Source organism: Rhinoderma darwinii, chromosome 2, assembly GCF_050947455.1.
Source record: "Rhinoderma darwinii isolate aRhiDar2 chromosome 2, aRhiDar2.hap1, whole genome shotgun sequence".
Classification (NCBI taxonomy): Eukaryota; Metazoa; Chordata; class Amphibia; order Anura; family Rhinodermatidae; genus Rhinoderma; species Rhinoderma darwinii.
In genome coordinates, this window is record NC_134688.1 from 26,899,513 (window position 1) to 26,925,563 (window position 26,051).

Consider the following 26,051-nt stretch of genomic DNA (forward strand, 5'->3'; position numbering starts at 1 on the left):
ACTTTGTACCAGTTTGCAATCGACTGCTAGAGTGCAATTGATGAGTTTCCAAGGTTCACAGCTTTCTGAATACAGGGGAAGTAGCGGGAACTTGAGATTCCTTTCCAAATTCTGTCTGCCGCTAAGGAGGATCATTTCACGTCTTTCTTTATTAGGGAATTGCTGGTTCTGCAGCCATACTGTATGTAGAAGACTTTCAGGGTATGTTCACACGGCCTATTTACGGACGTAATTCGGGCGTTTTTGCCCCGAATTACGTCTGAAAATAGCGCCTCAATAGCGTTGACAAACATCTGCCCATTGAAAGCAATGGGCGGACGTTTGTCTGTTCACACGAGGCGCGTAAATAGACGCCCGCGTCAAACAAGTGACCTGTCACTTCTTTGGCCGTAATTGGAGCCGTTATTCATTGACTCCAATGAATAGCAGCGCCAATTACGTCCGTAATGGACGCGGCGTTCAAGCGCCTGCACATGCCGTTACGGCTGAAATTACGGGGATGTTTTCAGGCTGAAACATCCCCGTAATTTCAGCCGTTACGGACGCCCTCGTGTGAACATACCCTCAAAGTAAAGGTACAAGGCAGTCTGAAGATTCACCATGATGTCTGGAGACTATCATAGCTTTCTGTATCACTGTTATGTAAGGATTATATGATAGGGTCCAACAGGCTGCCATCTTTAGTGGTTCAATAGCCTACGTTTATATGATTGTATAACTGTTGGAGATGTAACTGGATAAGGGTATGTTCACACGGCCTATTTTCAGGCATTTTTCGGGCCGTAAACGCCTCCAAACATCTGCCCATTGATTTCAATGGGAAAAAACGGCGATTCGTTCCCACGGGGCATTTTTTACGCTGCCACTTTTAAACGCCACTTCAGCCATTTTTGGAGCCGTTTTTCATTGACTGAATAGAAAAACAGCTCCAAAAACGGACGTAAAAACCGCAAGTTGCTTAAAAAACGGCTGAAAATCAGGAGCGGTTTACCCTTGAAAACAGCTCCGTATTTTCAGCCGTTTTTTGGTAAGCGCGTGAACGTTCCCTAAATATATTTACTTGGTATTAAAAATAAAAGCTCGCTGTTGATATTGTCTCTGGGTGTGAGATTTTACAGTAATCTCTGATAAATCATGAAAAGACTATTGTACCGCTTCTACACAACTACGTAATACGGTAACAGAATCTTGCGTTACCTAACACACAGTGAATTGGATGAAAGTGGCAGAATGACATAAGTGTTACGTTAGCCTTCTATTGAATCACTTCTTCATTATCCAATACTTGATATTGTCTCTAGGCCGCATTTTCCTGCTTGTCCAGTTGGTGATTCTCTCAATATTGAGTGTTATTATAGGAAACGGGGGAATTGTCATTTTAAGACCCAAGAAGTTTTTTTCTATTCACAGCATATAGTCACCAGTAGACGACGACTTTAGAAGTGGCGGGGCAGTCAGAGCTATAATGAGTCATACAATGTGGATGTGACACCAGGTTGCGCCAAAGTTGCAGATGACCTGACATTTAGTTCATATAACAGTCCCAAACAGTCACACGCCAATAGAAGTGAATGGGGACCATGGCTACAGTGCTGCTTTTCACATTACAGGAGTAATAAAGGGTATTTTCAACCATTTTTCTTTGATCCAATCAAAATTAACAACATTGCAAATATCCTACCGTTTGCTGTCTACAGCTTCAAGGGAAACCTTATGTGTCTCCATGGTTACAGACTACAACCTAATCCTAAATGTAGTCTGATCCTGCAGTCATGTGTTATTCCCTTGCTTCTTGTTAGTGGGGTTTTCCAGGCAAATACAAGTGTTGGCTCCTTTCATATATAATTCAGCGTTCCTTACATATAGATGGATGCCGGTCAGATGCGCCGTTCCGCCTCGTTCCACCATTATCAGCGCCAGTCACGTGATCCAGCAAGCGCCGGTTATCTATGTGAGGACGCTGAAATGGGTGGGCCATGAAAGTCACAGCCAGCCCTAAACCTTCCCTCTCCTCCACCTCCATCGTGATGCCTAAACCTCTCCATCTCCTCCTTTACATCTTGCTCACAGGCAGGAAGATGTATTTAGCCACATCATGTTGACGGGCCGACCACTGGGGGCATGTTTAGCACGCAGCCGTGTAGGACAGGTGGTCGTTACCACTGACTACCAATAAAGTGGCGTGGCTGAGGTAATTATGTGACTGGCGATGATAACGGTGGAACAGGGAATCTGACCACCGTAGCGTCCATTTATATGTAACTAACGCTGAATTACGTATTAAAGGAGCCAAAACTTGGATTTCCTTGAAAAACTCCTTTAACTTGCTCTTAAGCACCCCATTGGTATCTGTGGTCAGAGAATGCCAATGTTACACACAGGGCTCTATATATCCCCGAGGAGACTTCTAATCAGCATCTTGTCACAGAAATCACCGCTTGCACAGCCGTGTCAGTATGAGAGGGAGGGAGGAGGAGACACAGACACACAGTTTAGAGCAGTGGTGCGCAGTGATGGTCAAAAATACTATGCCAGCGACATATGCCCCAAAATGTTATACCAGCCACAGATGCGCACACTCTCCCCCCTCCCTTTTACCACTGTTGGTGCCATTGTCTGTGACAGACCGCTCTGCCCCACTGTTTATTGTAGTTCTTTAATCCCTAGACCGCTGTGCCACATTGAAATTCATTGATGTAAAGCCACGCTCATGTGTGGACCCTGTGCCTGCTTTTTAGTAAATAAGGGAGAATGGCTAGCCAGTCATCATGATCTAGTGGTCACTGAACGGCGGTTAACTAGTAGACTGCAGTCTACTTGTGGTCACCACTGGTCTAGAGCATTAAGAGGAGGGAGGGGAAGAAGAAAGAACGGCTTCACGGGGAACACCCACTAAACACTGAACTTGCAGCTTGATATACAGGGATGTTAGAGAAAGCAGGTCCTGAAAATAAAAGAAGAAATACAGAAATCAGCCAAAAGCATAATACTAATTGAGCCTCTCAGGGTACACAGATACATATCTAAAAATATATATTTCTCCATGACAAAGGTGCACATACGCTTTAAATGAATATAAATAGGGTATTCCCATTTTGGACATTTATGGTATAATCAGGAACTCGGGAGCTATAGAAACAGCCAGGCCCGCTGTCCTACATAGTTTCCAGAACTCCCACTCACTTCTTTAGGCGTTGCGGAAACAGCGTAGCAAAACGCGCTCTGCTATTTCCGGAAAACCGCACAAGATAGGACGACGATCAGGTGGCCACAATCTAGAGGTGGGGCTTGCATCTATTGGTTAGCTTTGGCAAAACCTGTGAATATGCTATAAATGTCCAAGATGGCCAATAGTTTTAACACCGTGGTCTTCAGATGCAGACCGAAAATTCTTCCAACATCTTCAGTACAGACCTTAGGCCTCATTCACACGACAGGGTCCGAGTGTCGGCCGGGAAAATCGGCTGTTTTTGGCCGATTTTCCCGGCCGGTTTGCATCCGTTCCGGGCCGTGTTGCCATTTTTACCGGCCGATTTGGACCCGATTTGCATCCGTTTTTTTCCCTGACCATTTTTTAATCGGATGAATTTTTTTATATTATCTTCACATTACTAATAATGTTCATTCTTTTACTTCATTAATTTTCAACATTCTTTTGTATGTCCCCCTGGACAGAGCGCTTGATGTCTCTGTCCATATCTGGATAGGGACATCAGGGGCAACTCCTGAAGTGGAATCTCCATGTGGCCGGTGATTCCACTTCAGGAGTTTCCCCTGATGTCACTGTCCATATATGGACAGAGACATCAAGCGCTCTGTCCAGGAGCGAAATCCCCGAACACACGGGGATTCCGCTCCTTCAGGGAGCTAAAGTGGGGCTAGCACATAGAGCAGGGACGAAGCTGCCGCTATGGCTGCTATAGCTGTAGCTCCAGCATACAGCGCTTCTTCTGAATGGGATGTCCCATTTTTTGAAGGCCGTGTGAATAGCCCCATTAGGAGTCTATTGTTCCTAATGCAGCCGGGTGCCGGCCGATTTATGAACGGCCGTCACCCGGCCGGGAAACCCTGTCGTGTGAATTCCGCCTAAGGGATGTGTTCCTATAGATGTATGTCTGAAATGAGTAATGTAGGAGCCTTATAAACATGCATATGTACACAAACGCTGAGCCAGATTATACACAGTATATATAAGGCTCTATTCACACGACGGGGTCCGAGTGTCGGCCGATAAAAACGGCCGTTTTGGACCGTTTTTCCTGGCCGTTTTGCATCCGTTCCGGGCCGTGTTGCCGTTTTTAACGGCCGCTTTTGACGCGTTTTGCATCAGTTTTTTTTCCCTGTCCGTTTTAAAATCGAATGAATTTAATTTGTACATTTTTTGCCACACACTTCCCTCTGTAGATACTGCCACAGCCCCCCTGCAGGTAGTGCCACACAGCCCCCTGTAATGCCACACAGCCCCCTGTAATTCCACATAGCCCCCTGTAGGTAGTGGCACACAGCCCCCTGTAGGTAGTGGCACACAACCCCCCGTAGGTAATGCCACACAGCCCCCATAGGTAATGCCACACATCCTCGCATAGGTAATGCCACACAGCCCCCTGTAGGTAGTTCTACACAACACCCCCCCCCCCATAGATGGCACCCCCCTACCTGTCTGTAGATAGCGCCACCGTTCCAGGAGAAGTCCCTGACTTCAATGTCCATATATGGACACAGTGAAGTCAGGGACCTGTCCTGGGGCGGAGACACCGGCCACAGGGTCGTGGATTCCGCTTCAGAAGTGCCTGACGTCACTGTGTCCGTGTGAATAAGGTCTAAGGTGTTATACGTCCGTGTGACGGCTATTAAAACAATGGCCGTCACACGGACCTATGTAATTCAATGGGGCCGTTGTTTCAACGAACCGTGTGAAGGGTCAGTGAGAAAAAAGGACATGTCCTATTTTTTTGCACTTCACGCATCCCTCCATAGATTCCAGTCTATGGGGGATGCGTGATAACGCGGCCCCCCACTGTACAGTACGGATGCACCTCGGACATGAAAAACTACTGTTTTTCACATCCGAGATTCGCAACGCTTGTGTGAATCCGGCCTTAGGAATTTCCATCACTCCACATGTTCTGCTATTTAGCCTTATTTACTATTAAGTAGAACCCCATTAAAAACTCCACAGTAAAAAGGGAAAAGTTCTCCACCCAACTCCATGGTTTAGTTGTGGTTTGAAATAATCCTGTCCCTGCTGTAATGAACATGATCTCTCCATTACCTGACTTCCTGGTGAGCGTGTTTATACACTGCAGGCTGTAAGAACAAGCAGAACTACAGTGCAAAGCATAGGGGAGGAACAGATCAGCACTTTGAGCTTCTGACGAGAAAGTGGATTTCAGACTACCTTAGGGTATTGTTCACACAGACAAATTGCAGTCTTTTTTTGTCCCTCGTAATACTACTTGAAATATGCCTAGAAAAAGCTCCCATAAACCAGGCGTTTTTTAGGCAGATTTTCCAAGTGTTTTTCAAGTGTTTCGTTAAAGCGTTTTTGGAAATGTTTAAAATCTGCATCAAAAACGCTTCAAGAAATGACATTCCACTTCTTTTTCCGAGGAATTCAGCACTGAACTACACACCCCGTATTTCCCATTGAATTCAATGGGAGCTGTTTCTATTGCAAGTGTATTTTTACGCTTCGAAATACACCTGTGATTTGCCCGTGTGAACCTACCCGTAGACTCTATCAGACAATGCAGATTAGCTGTAGACACTATTTATAACTTTGTCCTAATGGAGCAGTGCTAGAAAACCGTGATGAAAATATTGTCATTTTTAAAGTATCACATTTTAGCTAGAAAAAAATCTTGATATTGGGGTGCCAGCCCCCTGACTATATAATGGTCGGGCAGAGCGCTCTTGATGCGATTTTCCTGGTCGTGTTCATCACAGCGGCACAGTTCTCTCTGTCGCTGCCTCCCATTATCTCTATGTACAGTGCTGAGCAGGAGAGGGAAGCTGAGCGAGACAGGAGACAGCGCTGGAGCCTGATGAGGTTTGTAAACCACTGGACACCGGAGTATTCTAGACCACCAGGGAGGTGGGCATCAGCCCTGCCACTGCCCTTGACCACCAGGAAAACTGGCATTAACACTACACCTACCCTTCCCTATCATGGAAGCTGGCATTAACACCACGCCTATCCTTCTCTGTCATGGAAGCTGGCATTAAAGGGGTTTTCACAGAATCATAAATTATGACATCCTCACGATGGCTGATCATTTTCTGATGGCTGGAACCCCACCGATTGTGAAAACGGGTGTCGAGCAGTGAGGAGGACATTGAAAGGTGCGGCAGTCGAGCATGCGCGCTGCCACTCTGTTCAAAGTCTAGGGGAATGACGGAAACAGTCAATTGATTTACAGGATAGGTGGGGGCACCGCGGTGGTGATCTAAACGATTAGAAAATAATCCTGGGGCGGAGACACCGGCCACAGGGTCGTGGATTCCGCTTCAGAAGTGCCTGACGTCACTGTGTCCGTGTGAATAAGGTCTAAGGTGTTATACGTCCGTGTGACGGCTATTAAAACAATGGCCGTCACACGGACCTATGTAATTCAATGGGGCCGTTGTTTCAACGAACCGTGTGAAGGGTCAGTGAGAAAAAAGGACATGTCCTATTTTTTTGCACTTCACGCATCCCTCCATAGATTCCAGTCTATGGGGGATGCGTGATAACGCGGCCCCCCACTGTACAGTACGGATGCACCTCGGACATGAAAAACTACTGTTTTTCACATCCGAGATTCGCAACGCTTGTGTGAATCCGGCCTTAGGAATTTCCATCACTCCACATGTTCTGCTATTTAGCCTTATTTACTATTAAGTAGAACCCCATTAAAAACTCCACAGTAAAAAGGGAAAAGTTCTCCACCCAACTCCATGGTTTAGTTGTGGTTTGAAATAATCCTGTCCCTGCTGTAATGAACATGATCTCTCCATTACCTGACTTCCTGGTGAGCGTGTTTATACACTGCAGGCTGTAAGAACAAGCAGAACTACAGTGCAAAGCATAGGGGAGGAACAGATCAGCACTTTGAGCTTCTGACGAGAAAGTGGATTTCAGACTACCTTAGGGTATTGTTCACACAGACAAATTGCAGTCTTTTTTTGTCCCTCGTAATACTACTTGAAATATGCCTAGAAAAAGCTCCCATAAACCAGGCGTTTTTTAGGCAGATTTTCCAAGTGTTTTTCAAGTGTTTCGTTAAAGCGTTTTTGGAAATGTTTAAAATCTGCATCAAAAACGCTTCAAGAAATGACATTCCACTTCTTTTTCCGAGGAATTCAGCACTGAACTACACACCCCGTATTTCCCATTGAATTCAATGGGAGCTGTTTCTATTGCAAGTGTATTTTTACGCTTCGAAATACACCTGTGATTTGCCCGTGTGAACCTACCCGTAGACTCTATCAGACAATGCAGATTAGCTGTAGACACTATTTATAACTTTGTCCTAATGGAGCAGTGCTAGAAAACCGTGATGAAAATATTGTCATTTTTAAAGTATCACATTTTAGCTAGAAAAAAATCTTGATATTGGGGTGCCAGCCCCCTGACTATATAATGGTCGGGCAGAGCGCTCTTGATGCGATTTTCCTGGTCGTGTTCATCACAGCGGCACAGTTCTCTCTGTCGCTGCCTCCCATTATCTCTATGTACAGTGCTGAGCAGGAGAGGGAAGCTGAGCGAGACAGGAGACAGCGCTGGAGCCTGATGAGGTTTGTAAACCACTGGACACCGGAGTATTCTAGACCACCAGGGAGGTGGGCATCAGCCCTGCCACTGCCCTTGACCACCAGGAAAACTGGCATTAACACTACACCTACCCTTCCCTATCATGGAAGCTGGCATTAACACCACGCCTATCCTTCTCTGTCATGGAAGCTGGCATTAAAGGGGTTTTCACAGAATCATAAATTATGACATCCTCACGATGGCTGATAATTTTCTGATGGCTGGAACCCCACCGATTGTGAAAACGGGTGTCGAGCAGTGAGGAGGACATTGAAAGGTGCGGCAGTCGAGCATGCGCGCTGCCACTCTGTTCAAAGTCTAGGGGAATGACGGAAACAGTCAATTGATTTACAGGATAGGTGGGGGCACCGCGGTGGTGATCTAAACGATTAGAAAATAATCCTCTATCCTGTGCATAGGTGATAATTTATGATTCTGGGAAAACCCCTTTAAATTCTCCACCTCACTAGACCACCAGGGAAGTGGACATTAACCCTTCTACTACCTTAGACCACCAGAAAAGCAGGCATTACCCCTTCCACTACCTTAGTCCATCAGGAAAGTAAACATTAACCCCTTCACTACCATAGATTATCAAGGAAACTGGCATTATTAACCCATTCACTAACCTAGACCACCAGGGAAGTTTGAAATCCTCTTTTCTTTATTTTTGTCTAAATTTGGGTGTGTTTTTGTATCCAGTTCATGTTATAGTCTGAGTACACAGTAAATAGTAGGTTAGTAGGTAAGCATCACCCAGCGGTAGTGATTGACATAAAGTGGACATTATAATTAGTATCAAATCCTGTCAGTTTTAGTCTTCAGTTAAAGAAGCACTCCGGGTTTTTTGCCCCCTCTGTTTGTAAATGTAATGTAGTGACATGTATTGACTTACCTGGTGCTGTATTTCACGGGCCGCCACTCCATTCTGGACCGTCATGGTCACATGATCTGTACTCTGACATCACAAATCCTACATCATCTACTGTAGAAACCGGATGTCAATCTCTCAATACAAATCTATGATACTCACATCGAGCCTGTCATATACTCACATCGAGCCTGTCATATACTCACATCGAGCCTGTCATAGACTCACATGGAGCCTGTCATAGACTCACATGGAGCCTGTCATAGACTCACATGGAGCCTGTCATAGACTCACATCGAGCCTGTCATAGACTCACATCGAGCCTGTCATAGACTCACATCGAGCCTGTCATAGACTCACATCGAGCCTGTCATAGACTCACATCGAGCCTGTCATAGACTCACATCGAGCCTGTCATAGACTCACATCGAGCCTGTCATAGACTCACATCGAGTCTGTCATAGACTCACATCGAGCCAGTCATAGACTCACATCGAGCCAGTCATAGACTCACATCGAGCCTGTCATAGACTCACATCGAGCCAGTCATAGACTCACATCGAGCCTGTCATAGACTCACATCGAGCCAGCCATAGACTCACATCGAGCCTGTCATAGACTCACATCGAGCCAGTCATAGACTCACATCGAGCCTGTCATAGACTCACATCGAGCCTGTCATAGACTCACATCGAGCCTGTCATAGACTCACATCGAGCCTGTCATAGACTCACATGGAGCCTGTCATAGACTCACATGGAGCCTGTCATAGACTCACATCGAGCCTGTCATAGACTCACATCGAGCCTGTCATAGACTCACATCGAGCCTGTCATAGACTCACATCGAGCCTGTCATAGACTCACATCGAGCCTGTCATAGACTCACATCGAGCCTGTCATAGACTCACATGGAGCCTGTCATAGACTCACATGGAGCCTGTCATAGACTCACATCGAGCCTGTCATAGACTCACATCGAGCCTGTCATAGACTCACATCGAGCCTGTCATAGACTCACATCGAGCCTGTCATAGACTCACATCGAGCCTGTCATAGACTCACATCGAGCCTGTCATAGACTCACATCGAGCCAGTCATAGACTCACATCGAGCCTGTCATAGATTAAACAGGATTGAGAATGCAGATCATGTGACCATGCGGTGGGCGAAAACAGAGCGGCGGTCCATGAAATACAGCACCTGGTAAGTCAATATACATACCTACATTACATTTACAACCGTGGGTGGGGAGCGGAAAAACACAAGCCCGTACGGTTTCACTAAATCCAAATTATAGTCCGATAATGTGGAGGTTTATGTGCACACGGGTGTATTGTTGGAGAAAAATATTGACATATCTCTTACGGCAACCGATAATATCCTACAGTCCCTCTCATCGTCTTATTGACATTAGCTAAAAGCAAACCGTTGAATTGCAGCTTCAATACCATATTAACATATGGGGATGATAATGAGCCCAAGAAATAGCAGATGGAAATATCACATCATCATTTGTAATATCTGGTTATTACTAGTAAAGACAAGCCCTGTCCTTATGCCCAGTACCTGGCAGACCCGGCCCTGTCATGTACTACACGGTCACCTATTCTGCGGGTCCTAGTACTACTTTATATAACAGCTATTAGTAATATTGTTGACGTGTATTCACTGGTATGTGATCCATTTCTTGTTCAGGTGACAGAACTGACCAGTACCACCAATAATGGGGAAGAAGTGAAGATCACAGTGACCCTGACAAGCACGCTGATGCCGGGGTCCCCCGTCTCCATCCAGTTCTTTAATGTCCTGTTCAAAAAGTAAGCTACCTGGGAATAAGTAGTAGAATTGATATATGTCACAGTATACTAGAAATATGTTACAAAATATATAAAGATCCATGTCACAATAATATATTGATATTCAGGGAAGGACAGCTATGTAAATCCACATGTTAATAATACAAGCATATCTGAAGATCTTTAGAGGGTTTGTACACAGCACGTTAACATACCCTTGTAATGCTAAAATAGTCACTGAAGAGGATCGGACACCAGTTTATTCATTCCCTATCTCCTAACTAATCTAATAGGCGCTTTGCTGCTGATAATTACAGTGTGATTTGTTATAAAAAGCATTTAAAAGTTATGTTTCTTTTCTCTATGGGCGGTGTAATGTTTTCTGTATGACGCTGTCCAATGGTCATGCAGCTTCTTCCCCTTCCCTGCCCAGCAACACAGCCTGATCATATAGCATACAGCTTCCATTCCCGATTGTGTATTCAACTGGCTATCCTCGTTTCATATGAAAGATTAGAATCTCCTCTTTTATATGCCACCAGAACCGCTGTTCTAGGTGGTCCACAGCCGGAGATAATATATGGTTATTTGCAGTGATCCCCTTCCCTCCAGCCTCAGTCTCTCACACTGTGTGAAGCAGCTTGATGCTGATAGGACAGTGTCAGAGGCTGTGAGGTAGCGCCACCTCAGGAGAATCACTGGTATTGACACCCACTTGTCTAGTATAGCCCAATTTACATATTTAGAAAAAAGCTCATAACTTTTAAAGTAATAAACGTTTTGGGACACAATTATCACTAGTATTATCAGTGTGACAGCGCCTATTAGATTATCTAGGAGATAGGGCATTACTAAACTCGTGACAGAGCCTCTTTTAAAGTGTAGCTAAAAGTTTGACAAACTTCTGACATGTCACAGTGACATGCCAGAAGTTTGGATTGGTGGGGGTCCGAGCACTGAGACCCCCACCAATCGCTAGAATGAAGCCGCTGAAGTGCTCGTGTGAGCGCTCAGCCGCTTCGTGTCTGTTCGGCTTTTTCCGGAAATCAATGTATCGGTGGACGGACTCAATAGAAAGTCTATGAGCCCGTACTCTGATACATCGGCTTTACGGAAAAAGCCGACCAGACACGAAGCGGCTGAGAACCCACACGAGCGCTTCAGCTGCTTCGCTCTAGCTATTGGTGGGGGTCTCAGTGCTCGGACCCCCACCAATCAAAACTTCTGGCATGTCACTGTGACATGTCAGAAGTTTGTCAAACGTTTAGCCACACTTTAATAAGATCACTTGGCCTACACATCTGTGAGCCCTCTAACTTAAAGGGGTATTATGGTTTCTGCAAACTAAAGGGGTTGTCTAGGTTTGGGGCTGTTTTTTATACTGATGACCTATCTACAAGAGGGGTCATCAGTATATGATTGGTGGGGGTCCGACACCCGGGCCCCGCATTCATCAGCTGTTGCAGCTTCCCCTGGGCGCCGGAAGCTTTGCAGGGTCGGTGCCGGAAGCAAAAGGTCCCGACCACCGTATAGCAGCCGTGAATAGGAGCAGATCTGCAAGTGAATAGGAGCAGATCTGCAGTAACCCAGCACGACCGCTATACAGTGTATGGAGGCTTCTGCTTCCGGCACTCGGACGCAGCTGGAAGAGCTGATCGGTGCAGGGTACCTGTGTCGGACCCCCAACAATCATATACTGACCCCTCCTGTAGATAGGTCATCAGTATAAAAAACAGCCCCCAGCCTGGACAACCCCTTTAAGCTTATTCATTGTATAGTATAAGTTATGCAAAGAAAAGTTATACAATTTTCCATTATAATTTCTATATAAAATCCAAGATCTCTGCTTGCTGTCATTCATTGGGAAGCTTTGTTGTTTACTGCCAGGGGATTAAAATCTGTACTGGTCATGTGATGATCGCACAGGTGCAGGGCTCATTACAATTACAGTTATCAGAGCTTTTTTTAATGAAAATATAGCTTCTCATACTCTGGACAGATTCTCATACTGCAATCAATGACTGCAAGCAGAGATCTTGAAAACCGCAGGGAATGGATACATAACAGTATATTACAAAATTTTATAATTTTTTATTATACAATGAATAAGCTTTATTTGCTAAAACCAGAACACCCCTTGTCGGCTCATGTTACACACTCTGGGGTCATGTGAGCACTCTCGTCAGTGCCGTCACATTTTACACTTTAAGGGTATGTTCACACACAGAGTTTTCAGGCGTATTTCGGGGCATAAACGCCTTGAAAAACGCTTGCTAAACGCCTACAAACATCTGACCATTGAATTCAATGGGAAAAATGTGTTTACTTCAGACGGGGCGTTTTTTTACACCGCTTTTTTTAAAAACAGTGCGAAGGAGCATGTCACTTCTTGAGCCGTTTTTTGAGCTGTTTTTCATTGTGTCAATAGAAAAACAGCTCAAAAAACCCTCAAAAAATGTTTTCGGCTCCAAAAAACGGCTAAAAATCAGAGCCCGTTTTCCCTTGAAAACAGCTCCTTCATTTTCAGACGTTTTTGATTTTGCGTGTGAACATATCCTAAGAAGCAGCTCAGTCACTGCATTGGTATAGAATTATCTGGGCATCTAGATGTTGCACAAATGCCAACATAACGCAAATGGTATAACATGAGGGTCCCTTTACATCGTGATGTCTCCGTTATCTTCCAATGTACTGTACATTTATAGCGGTACAGCAGAAAATACACTTACTGACCTTCCCTCTTGTGTTGCAACCACCACAATCGCACCATCTCGGCAGCGATTTATCTTTGTGTATAACAGATAATAGAAAGCCATGAAATGCTGGCAGTGCTTTACTCTCCAGGAACAGAGAAGACGTAGAATGTGCTGGATTTATAGTCAAACATAAACCGCTCCTGTCTATAAACCGCAACCTGTGCGTCATACATATTCATTTGTGTATTCATAGAGTTGTTCTGTACATGAGGACGACTATTGTATAAAAGACATAAATATTACAGCCCTGAAACCACATGACCTCTATTTATTCTATAACTTTGTTTAACGAAAAATTTCTTCCGTCACCACTTCTGTATTTATTTTACAAGCCATTACTTAAAGGGGCAGTTCCATCTGTTCTATGGGATTTATAGAAACATATGAGCAAGCGTGCTGTTTTTTCCGCAAATTACCGTATTTTTTGGTTTGAATGGTAATTACTTGTAAAACACTTGTCTCACCTGTAATTACTGTGCTGACAAAAACTATATTAAAAAAATCAGGATAATTCGTGATGAAAGTCAGTAACACGGTTTTGCGGATTTAGTCTACCAGTCAGTGCACATAGAAATAAAGTCTGTCTGTTGCAAAATGCTAACGGCAGAGACGTAACCTGAAAAAGCAATAGATAGATAAACCCAACAAAAAGGCAGCACTCCCATTTAAGTGAAGCAAAAAAAATGGACATTTCCATTTCTATGGAATAAAAGTCTATTTTTATTATTTTTTTTTGCTTCACCTTAATGGGAGTGCTGCCTTTTTGTTGGATTTGAAGAATCACGCAGCGTGTCCGACCTGGTACCCGCAGGACATTCCGTCCGAAAAATCGCACTACATTGTGCCGTTCATACTTACCCCCTCCCTCCTCTGACTTTCGCTCTGGCCTCCCTGGATGACATTGCAGGCCATGTGACGCTGCAGCCTGTGATCGGCTGTAGCGGTCATATGGAATGCAACGTCATCCTAGGAGGCCGGACTGCAGGAAGAAGGAGAGCGTTCTGGGTAAAAGTATGATTTTTTTTTTCTACAGCTGACACGCTGCTCTAACGGCCAGGAACAGCGATCGAGCTGTTCCTGGCCGTTTAATTAGTTGAAAGCCGTGGTATATTGTCATTTGTTACAGGCTTCTGCTAAGTCCTGCCGGAGGCACTGCTTAGCAGAGGCAGACAGAAGGCAGATCTGGGGGTCTTCATTTCCCCCTGGGATGCCATGACAACCATCGGTTCCCCCCGATCGCGTTGGGAGGGCGGCGCGCTATCAAAGGTGGCAGCCCCCTTGGGTTTTCCCATGAAGGACATTTATGACATATCCACAGGATATGTCATAAATGTCAGATATATGCGGGTCCCACCTCTGGGACCCGCACCTATCTCTAGAACGGGGCCCCCTAAACCCTGTTCTAGCTTTTTGTGCTCTCCCGGCCACTTAATGATTACAGACCCGGTCCTCTATTTTGCTGGCAGTCGATCGCATGAAGCGAAAAGCGGATACAAAGAGAAGAGAGCCGCCTCAGTATCTTCCGGGTACCAAAGTCTGGCTGTCCTCTGGGAACATTCGTTTGAAGGTGCCCCCATACAAGTTTGCAAGATTCTGCAACAGATAAACCCTGTCTCCTATAAACTGCGGCTGCCTCCTACCCTCAGAATCCCCAACTCCTTCCATGTGTCCCTCCTGAAACCTGTGGTCCTGAACCGATACAGCAAGACTTCTAGTTCCACAGTTGCTCCCAGCGGTTCTTCTTATGTGTTCGAGGTGAGGGAGATTCTGGACTGCAAAAGGTTAGGAGGAAGGACTTTCTATTTGGTGGACTGGAGAGGGTTTGGTCCTGAGGAGAGATCCTGGGAGCCGGAGGAGGACCTCAGTGCTCCTGCTCTCATTAAGAAATTCCTCTCACGCTCTGGTCCCCAAGAAGAGGGGGCGTAAGAGGGGGGATACTGTAGCGTCCATGGCCGTCGGGTTCACTCACCTCGCGATGCCTGCAGCCATGGATCTGTGAGCGCTGATCCCCATCTCCTTCCTAGGAGAAGCCAGCGCTCACTTCCGCTCTGGTCCGCTGTGTCCCGTAGTGTGCTCTTAAAGGGCCAGCGCGCGCACATGAAAATCATCATCATCAACCCACATAATTTCTTGGTCTATAAGAAGGTCCCAGCCCTTCTGATCCTTGCCTGAGCGTTGTTAGTTTAACCCAAGTCTGTCTTGCAAATGGTCCCTTAGTGTTTCCCATTCCAGTTGTTACCCGTGCCCTGTTACCTGTTCCTGTATCCTGTGCTGTGTCCTTGTTCCTGTGCCTACTAGTGTTGGAGTCGTGTCCTACTGCACCTGCTGTCGTTTGCCATGTCCAGTGTCTTCTGCCACGTCTTGTGCTGCCTGCCACGTCTGGCGCAACCTGCTGCACCGCCCTTCAGCCGTGCTGAAGCCACAGCCACTGTCTGGACTATTACAGGTACCCGAGTGTTACGAACTGCTGTAGACTTTCTTATAGACTGAGACCTGGTCAGCTGCCTCTCCGCTACGGCAGAGCGGCCTACTGGATCGTACCGCGTAGCGGAACGGCAGCTGACCAAACAGGTAAGTACAGAGTCTATAGTCCAGAGAGGGTACCTGTGGCAACTTGGACAGCAGTAAGGCAGGCTCGGCTGGGACCAGGCAGCAGGTAGACGTCTGGCGTGGCGTAGCAGAACAGGCGTGGTATGCAGCACAAGACGACAACAGCTCAGCACGGTACTGGATCTGGATAGCACTGTAAACAGGATACAGGAACAGGGAACACTTGGAAAGTGGAAGACACTAGGGGACCATTAGCAAGACAAACTTTGGGAAACGAACAATGCTCAGGCAAAGAACAAGAGGGCAGGGCCCTTTTTATAGCCCAGTAGCCTTCTGGGCTAGATTGCGGACTTCCTGCAATATGCGCGCACTGGCCCTTTAAGGCGCCCTCACAGAAGGACGACGCTGCAAGGAACTCAGATGTCCGTGGACACGGCCATCAAGGGGTAAGTCAGAACGACGGGCCGTGGCCAAAGACGTTACAGATAGATAGATAGATAGATAGATAGATAGATAGATGAAGCTTTGTTTTTCTTGATACAGACCTTCACCACTTCCTATTCCACAGCCATAGAGATAAAGGGGTTGTCTAGATGGGATTGGACAGTCCCTTTAAATCTTGGACGTCATAGAGGGGGGGGGCCCACACGGGGCTCCATGCAAAAAGTGGCCCCATAATTATTTTTAATGCAGCTGCATTTAAGTTACCTCCAATAACGTTACTGACCCCGTCACCCGCCAGAAGTGTAAAAATGAGCAGACGGTCAGGTTGCTTAGACTAACACTGGAAGCCTCGAGCCTTGGAGAAGAGGCTTTCGTCGTTGTATGGTTGCCTAAGCTTTCTCATTGCCCACGTCTAAAGCCGTCTGTTTAAACTTCAGGTGGGAGACATGGCCACATTATTGGACATATTCAAAGTCGTGTAAAGCCATTGACAAAAAATAAAATGCATGATATGGTGTGACCATATTCTGTGGGCACAAAGTCACTTTTATCAGCATTCCTACCTATAAGGCTCAGTTCACACACAGTTTTTTTTATGCTGATTTGATGTGCAATTGCATCAGAATCAGTGGCAAAGAAAAGACCAAACTGTGTTGTTTTTTTTCCTTGATCTTTCTTCGAGCGATTTTTGCCTCTGACCTCAGATTGAAATCAATGGGAGGCAGAAAAGACCTGCGGCGCTAGTTTCTGAGCATTTTTTTGCCCGAGGTCCTTGCATTCAACGGCCACGGGCAAAAAACGCAGCGAGGCAGATTTTTTTCTGCCTGCAAAAACCTCTGTGTGACCTAGGTCTTACAGTCCTGTTCTTTTTACATGGTTTATGTCGCTTTTTGATATGTTTGTAATGTTGTGGTAATATTTATATATTTTGTGCTTTCCAGGGTGTTTAAATGTCTGAACATGTACCAAGTGGGACACAACTACTTCTGCCCGTCAAATCCTGTGAATATTCCTCAGCACAAGTAAGTCAGATAATTTAGTTTTTATAATATAACTGCTTACCATGTATATATATATATATATATATATATATATATATATATATATATATATATATATGTACCGCACTGCGCAAAAGTCATAGAGACCACCCCTTCATTTATGTCAAAAGTCAGAAAAAAGTGAAGGTGATGTAACAACATTGTCGCCACCAGATTATCACTATTAAAGCTCTTGCATCTTTAAGATATCCGTCCACCGTGAGAGGGCCTGAAAGGATGTGTAGATGTCATGAAGCCGCTACTGGTCATTGGAGATGTAGAGGAAGGTTTTATGGACTGAGAAGTCTAAATCTGAGATCTTTAGACGTAATAGAAGTCAACACCTAGGCCGCCAAAGCCAGGAAAGACTCTTCACACTATATCTGGAGTGGGTGTCTTATTTTTTTGGGATTAAAGTGCAAAACAATTTTATTACATCATGTGCTATCCTCAAAAAATTGTTTGCTTGAGTACAAAATTAATTATACAGCACGATAATGACTTGAAGAAACTGCTGTGAAGATCAAGACGGACTTATACGACTTCCGGTTCCGGCGCGCACATGAGTAGACGTGAGTGAGGAGAGCTCCGTTAACCCGACTCAAAAACCGGGGTCCCGAGGCTTGGTTACCTAACCTGAGGCCGCTGGCCGATAACCCTACGTACAGGCTTCTCTCCGGCGTATGGAGAGATATCTGGTGAAAACCGGGACCCCAGGATTAAAATCACAGGCCCTGCAGACTGACGACATGATGCCGCTGGGGAAAATGGCGCCTGAGCCGGCCAGGAACACGAGGAGTACGAGTTCGCGCTCGGCATCACAACCTCCTATGGTGCAGCCAGAAGGGGAAGAAGGTGAGCCTGAGACTATGTTTCACAATATGGACATTTCATGTCGAGTTTTGGCCAGGGAAGTAGCGAAACTTATAGCCCCAGATATTACAGCTTCTCTGGAGGCGACGGTGTCGAAATTATTGCACCAAATTCAGACGGATGTTTCAGCTCAGGCGGAAAGACTTAACGATTTGGAACAACGGTTCAGTTTATTGGAGGATGAGCTAGCGGGAACACAGGAGGAGGTGAAGAAGGTGATAGCTTGCAATCTACAACTGGTTGATAAAGTGGATGACCTGGAGAATCGCTCGAGGAGGAGCAATTTACGTATTATTGGGCTCCCAGAGTCTATACCAGCAGGACAGCTGCTAAAGTTGTGTGCGGTGGAGTTGCCTCAGGCGCTGGGATTGCCAGCCCCGCTGAGAGCGGAGAGAGCTCATAGAGTGGGACCGATGCGAAGTGTGACCCAAGATGGCGCCCCAGCACGACCGCGACCAGTCATTGTGAAGTACCTGGACTATGTGGATAAAACGAATGTATTACAGGCATACCGAAGGTCATCGGCACAAGTGAGAGTACGAGGCAGCAGAATTTTAATGTTTGGAGATTACTCGGCTGAGGTTACACGTAAGCGGCGGGCTTTTAGCACGGTGTGCTCTCTACTGGTCCAGAAACGCATTCGGTTCTCTCTGATGTTTCCCGCCATTCTCAGGATCTTCGAACCCGGCGGTGGGATGGATTAGTTTTCTTCTCCAGGGGAGGCGGCTAAATTTGTGGAAAGTTTGTCTAAAGACAATAATGGTGGTAGCCAGACGCACAGGGACGGATTGCCTCGCAGGGGACGTTCCAGAAACAGGAGTATCAGGAGGGGTCTCACCTCTTCTTCCCCGGATTGAAGGGAACTGTCCAGGCGGAGATGGAAGAAATCTCATGTTATTTTAAAGTTCCAAATTGTTTGAGATAGAATTGTTATACCTATCGTTGCATCGGGGGTTGAGGTCTACTGATGTTAATGGCAGGGGAGGGTCCAGCTGAAGTGAGGCTTGAGGAAATTTTTCTTGCAAGGAGTCGGGTGGGAGTGTAAGGTGCTGTTGATATTTTAAGGGTATACAGGGAGTTCATGGTATACCAAAGAGTTTCTAGAGGTGGAATGCACAGAGATTCCACGCCAAAATGTGCGAAAAAAGAGAAGTCTGAAAGTAATAATGATCTGTTGTTGGGGTTTCAATTTTGTTTTATGTTTAGGGAGGGGGAAGGAGGGGGGGGAACTGTCTCGGTGAATGAGGTTTGCTTTGCCATTACTGTGAGATGCCTAAGGTAATTACATGGAATGTGAAGGGACTGCAGTCCCCACATAAACGCATGATGGTTCTTCGCCACCTGAAAAAGTTGAAAGCGGATATAGCGATTTTACAGGAAACCCACTTATTGGAACGTGATTTCCAGAGAATGAGTAAATTATGGGTGGGCACGGTAATGGGTTCTCCAGCAGTTAATGGCAAGGCGGGCGTCTTACTTCTCATACACAAAAGAATTGAATGTTCGGTGGTTACTTTTGAGCGGGATGAGGGGGGTAGATATTTGCATGTGATCTTGGAGGGTGCCATGGGGAGAGTGAGTCTGTACTGTATATATGCACCAAATGACAACAATCGGGTCTTTTTTAAATTTCTGGAAGGAAAACTTTTAGCGGATAAAGAACCTCAGATTCTGCTGGGAGGGGATCTTAATTCGGTCTTATGTACAACAGAGGACAGGAGAAGGGGGGATGGTAGGATATTGGTGGAAAGAACACATGATAAAGTCTTGGCCCCATTATTGTCTTCCACGGGCATGGTAGATGTATGGAGAACACAATTTCCATTAGGTAGAGAATTCACTCATTTTTCTCATGCGCATACCGCATGGTCGCGTATTGACTATCTTATGGCTTCTCCGGTGCTCCTCTCTAGGATCCTCAGTGCTCGAATAGAGGACTTAGTGATATCAGATCATTCACCGGTTTCTTTGATCTTGGCAGATACGTTTAAAAGGGGGTCGGATATATTGTGGAAATTTCCGTCATTTCTGGCAACTGATGAATCCTTTCAATCCTGCTTGAAGGGCTGGGTAGGGGAATATAGTCAGGAAAATCAAGCTCATAGAGAAAACAGCCACTTGTTTTGGGACACAGCCAAGGCAGTGCTGAGGGGGAGGATCATTTCTTATGTTGCTTCGCTTAAACGGAAAACCAACAAACATTATAACGAGTCTAGCAGAAACCTTCGCATGAAATACACAGCGTACTTGGCAAACTCGACATTAGCGCTTAGGGGGGACTGGCTCACGGCAAAGGCAGAGTTTGAAAGGTGGCTGGATAAAAAAGAAAGGTTCCAGAGAGAGCAAACAACTGCGCATTTTTTCAGATATGGGAACAAATCAGGTTCCCTGCTGGCTAAAATGGCGAAAGGACAATTTCGCCCGACTCACATAGGGGGGTTGAGAGATGGGAATGGGGAAGTACAGAAAGATCCAAGAGTCGTCAATGATATACTGGGAGATTATTACACTGCGCTATATGCACAGGACATTTCGGAGAGGAATGAGGGGAGGGAGTTCCTGGACTCCGTAGCGTTACCATCTCTCTCGGACTCTGATAGAGAAGCATTAAACGCATTGATCACGGAACAAGAGATAATATCGACCATTAAATCATTGACGAATAACAAAGCGCCAGGGCCAGACGGATTTTCTAGTGATTTCTACAAACTTATGAGGGAGGAAGTCACGCCCATTTTATTGCCGGTGTATAATCGTATGCTGTTAAATAAGGAATTTTTGAAGTCGGGCAATGTAGCTTATATTAAAGTATTGTACAAGGATGGGAAAGACCCGGCTAACCCGGGGTTCTATCGACCAATCTCTTTGATAAATCAGGATGTTAAAATATTGTCGAAGATACTGGCAGATAGGTTGGCTATGTTTCTCCCTAATTTGATCGGGCCACACCAGGTGGGTTTTGTCAAGGGGAGGTCGGCGGTCAAAAACATACGCACGGTTTTGGCGGTTCAAGACGCAATGAGGAATTCTAATATGGAGGGTCATGATTCGCCAGCACTTTTAACGTTAGATGCCGAAAAGGCCTTCGATAATGTACACTGGGATTGGCTGAGGTTAGTTTTAGATAGATTTGGGATACAAGGATTGTTCAGGAATTACCTGGAAGCATTATATTCAGAACCTCTAGCTAGGGTGTTCACTGCAGGTTTTTGTCAGCACCGATACATTTACAGAAGGGAACAAGGCAGGGATGCCCCTTGTCTCCGTTGCTGTTCGACTTGGCTTTGGAACCGCTAGCGAGACATCTCTTGTCATCCAGAGATTTTGAAGGGATTAAGGTTGGCAGCCAGGAGGTCAAGCTAACATGTTTTGCTGATGATCTTTTGTTATTTATGAAATCGCCTGGGGATCATTTGGGGGGGGTGCTGGAGAAGCTAAAATACTTTGGGTCCTTCTCAGGATATAAAGTCAATGCGCAAAAGAGTCAATTACTTTACTTGAAGGAATCAGGGGTAAGACCACCCTTGCAGGGCACGGTGGAAATAGCTAGATCGTATATTACATACCTGGGGATTAAAATAGGCAAATTTCCCTCTTCTCTCTATAAACTAAATTATTCACCCTTGTTTGAAAAAATCCATAAGGAACTAAATCGATGGGCGTCATTGCCATTGTCGTTGTTTGGGAGGGCTGCTCTTTTAAAAATGATAAGCTTTGCTCGACTGTTATATCCAATGCAGACCATACCCATATTGATCAAGCACCTAGATAACCAGAAATTACAGACAGCATTTTTACAATTCTTGTGGCAAAGGAAGAGACCTAGGATTGCATATAAAAAACTGGCACTGCCCAAAGTGGATGGAGGTATTCAGCTGCCACTTATACGATACTACAATTTAGCGGCCATCTGCAGACACATAGGGGATTGGATACATAACACCAATATGTACTCCAATGTTCAGCTGGAACAGGAATTGGCGGGAGCGGTTCCGCTGCAGGCCCTGCTACACATGTCATATGCTCAACTGCCTAATAACGTTAAGGCAAGTCTGTTGCTGAAAGATACAATCGGCACCTGGAAGGCGGTGCGGAAGCTTTTTGGTCTTCCGTATGGTCTTTCTAAATTCTGGCCGTTGTGGGATAACCCTATGTTTCCACAGGGGAGTCAGAATAAATTGTTTTCGCAGTGGAAAGATGAAGGGATCAAGGTCCTGGGCCAACTCATGAATGTTGAGGAGGGGAGATGGCTTACGTGGCAGGAGGTCTCTAGCAAATACAATTTGAGGGAAAATCAATATTTGCAATATGTTCAAATAACGGGGTTATGTAAAAACAAAGTCCGCAATATTGATGGAGTAGAGATACGGGGAGCATTTGATGGGATGGTGCCGCAGGGTGGTGCGGGGAGAAGCCTTGCAAGTCTATATGGTAAACTTCGGAATGCTCATCTTGATTCCTTTAGTACTTCCTGCTTTAGAACGTGGGAGTTGGAGCTGGAGGATCCAGACATCTCCAGCAAGATACGAGATGGATGGGAGAGGGTGAGGAAGGTCATGGTGAATGAACAGTGGCGTGAGATGCACTTCAGGCTAATGCACAGAGCGACATACGCCTTTAATTTATCCTACAGGGACGCTCCAGCACATTATCTGCGTAATTGTCCAAAATGCGACTTGCACAAAGCCAATTTGCTTCATGGGATGTGGTTGTGCCCACAAATTCGCACGTTTTGGGATCGGGCTTTACAATTTATTAAAGATACCTGGGGGGAGGAGGTGCACGCAAGCCCACAGGCAGTGCTGTTTCACTATATTCCTTTGGATCCAGGGGGGGAGGGACCACCTCTAGTGGCCCGGAAAGGAGTGCATATGGCTTTATTGGCTATCAAAAAGTGCATCTTGCGTCACTGGTTACAGGCATCGGTCCCGGAAATTGCGGAGGTCGTGATTACTCTTAAGACTTTATTGGGGTATGATAAGACGGACCTAGAAAAACACAAAGAAAGGTCTACAGAACAATTTTTTAAAACTTGGCGTAAATTCATAGAGCAACATTATCCCACAGCAGAGATAGGGATGTTCATGCGCACATTTCGACACACATCATGGTATAGTTCACAGAGTATCCAGGGCACGCTAGGTATGCTGGTGGCCAGTTAAGAAAATGTTCACCGAGATGGGGGAGAGTTGGGGGGAGGGAAGGGAATTGTTGGTTGTGTTTTGTTTTACTGCATACCTTGCAACTTAATGATGACAAGTAAAATGAAAAAGAATTTTGAAGCTGGAACACATTGTTATTTGGTGTATATATTATTGTATGTGTGATACACATTGCATACTTGTAACTGTTCTGGTTTTGAATAAAAATATATTTGAAAAAAAAAAAAAAAAGACGGACTTATACCAGGAAGCTGCTAGTGTCATCAGGCCCAAGACATCAACATCTCTAAGGCTTCGTTCACATCTGTGCCGGGGCTCCGTCAGAGCTTTCCGCCAGAATGGAGCCCTGACTGACACAAATGTAAACCATAGTAGTCTACGCTATTGATTCCGTCACAACGACGGAACCCTTGCACAACTGAGACAAACGGAAACCATTTGCATCGGATCCGTCACCATTGAAATCAACACCTTTGGTTTCCGTTTGTGTCATTCAGGGTCCCGTTCCGACGGAAAGCTCAGATGGAATGGGACTCTGGCGCAGATGTGAACGAAGCTTAAAAGGGTCATTCCCATGTGTATATTCTGGTATTCCATGTGTCAGTCTCTCATCTGTTATTTTTCTTGCTGCTTCTATCTCTATATATCAGACTGGGACGGTTGCTTAGCAGCAGTGTGAATCCGGCTCGGTGACACTTTCTCTACTTGAGTCTATGGAGATCTATGTGTCACCCATCACAGGCTTCAGCAGTTCCCGTACCACACTAGTTATACACAGGGGGGTGGGGGACAGAAACTTATATCATCAGCTACCACCGATACATAGACAGGTTCCTGACACACGGTATAATGTAGAAGAATATAGCGCAACCTCCCTGTCTGTATGCTTATGGTTCCCCAGCTTATTTAGGAGAATATAGAGAGAATGATAATCACAGTGTCCCCCAGCATGCAGAAATGGTATGGTCTTTAGCTGGTCATGTGATGCTCTGCTGAAGCATCATGGGATTGATAGCAAAGCAGAGAGGAAGAGAAAGCTGGGGAAATCTGAGAATCAAGATGAGGTTTTTTTTAAAGCACACACAAGGCAGAAGTTTAAAAAGTAAGTACAGAGTACATAAAAGAAGGGTAGAGTGTGGTATAAAGTCAGGTGGGGGTGCAGTCATGGAAGGTGGTGTTACCTCTGGAGTTCTTCTTGAATGTATTTAGAAGTAACTTCTATAACTAAACTTTAGAGATGGCGTTACGGAAAGAGCGTATCTCACTGTGCTAAGCTGTTTCCGTAACTTCCAATCACTTCCTGACCACTTCGTAACTTAGTAGACGGAGAACAGCGACAGCGGGACAAGCTAGCACCAGGGTCAGGGTGCCTCATTCTAAAGATATAGAGAAAATCGAAGATAGGAGCAGCACTGTGGTTCCACGCCTGGTAAGGCCGGTGCTATGCTTCAAACCAAGGAGTGACCTCTCCTTGTATAATGCACGTAAAAGAAGAGAAAGGGCGAAGCAGCACTCAAAAAAAATCAATTTTTTTTTAGTGCTGCTTCACCCTTTCTCTCATTCTAAAGATAGGTGCTAGTCCCAGAGGCGGGACCCACATATATCGGACATTAATGTCATATCCTGTGGGTATGCCATAAATGTCCGAGATGAGAATACCCTTTTAATACTTAGGGGTGTTTTCCCTGCAGAAGAAGTGATGGCGTATTCTGTCATATCATTAGGATATGCCATTACTTCCTGAATGAAGTTGCAACTCCTTCCCCAGCAACAGACCCGTTCACTTATACAGAGAAGCTGCAGAAGGGACTTCTGCTCTGTTGTTTATACCAGGGGTGGGGAACCTTTTTTCTGCTGAGGGCCATTCGGATATTTATAACATCATTTGCGGGCCTTACAAAATTATCAACTTAAAAATGAGCCTGCTATAGATGGTCAAACATCTAATTAACTCACCCTAATGTGATGGCTGGAACTGCTTCTGTGTGGTGAGGCGCGTGATGTTCGCCGGTACTGTTGATGATGTATCGGTCAGTCTGAAGCGCAGTCGTCTTTTTGGTAAGTTTTGAAAATAACTTGCAACCCCTTTAAGTTGTTCCTACTTACTTAAAGGGGTTTTCCCATCAGGGACATTTAGTTATCCACAGGATAACTCATAAATGTCAGATAGATGCTGGTCCCACCTCTGGAACCCGCACCTGTCTCTAGAACGGGGCCTCCTAACCCCGTTCTACCTCTCTGTGTTCCGACTGATTTCTGACCATGAAGAAGAAAACAGCGTTGCTCGCTGAGCTGTGCTGTTTCCGTAACTATTATTCAGTTCTATGTGACATAGGGAAACAGCGTAGCCCAGCGAGCTACGCTGTTTCCTTTATGGTTGGAGATCACAAGCTTCAGCACAACACAATGAGGTAGAACAGTGTTTAGGGGGGCCCCATTCTAGAGATAGGTGCGGGTCCCAGAGGTGACCCGCATCTATCGGACATTTATGACATATCCTGTGTATATATCATAAATGTCCTTGATGAAAAAAACAAAAACCTTTAAGTCACTTGGACCTCACTTTAAGTAGGGGGCACGGACAGAGCCAAGGAGGGAATTATACGGCGTCAGCGACGGTCAGTGTGAGGTCGGGGCGTGCTGTGACAAGAGTGGACCAGTCCAGTCACCTGACCTCCCGTTACTGACTCAGGTCAGGTGACCGGACTGGTCCACGCTTGGGCCGGCATAGTCCAGTCACCTGACCTCACGTTACGGACTCAGGT

General features: G+C 45.6%; 1 protein-coding gene across 2 annotated transcripts in view; it reads left to right on the forward strand.

The window, feature by feature from the left end:
• PIWIL4 (piwi like RNA-mediated gene silencing 4) overlaps positions 1 to 26,051 on the forward strand; it is a 174,026-nt gene that overhangs the window by 81,988 nt on the left and 65,987 nt on the right. For both annotated transcript variants that reach the window (XM_075851489.1, XM_075851491.1), the window contains 2 exons: positions 10,361 to 10,482; positions 17,153 to 17,233. In XM_075851489.1, coding sequence (XP_075707604.1) covers positions 10,361 to 10,482; positions 17,153 to 17,233 — 203 coding nt within the window. The remainder of the gene's footprint in view (positions 1 to 10,360; positions 10,483 to 17,152; positions 17,234 to 26,051) is intronic.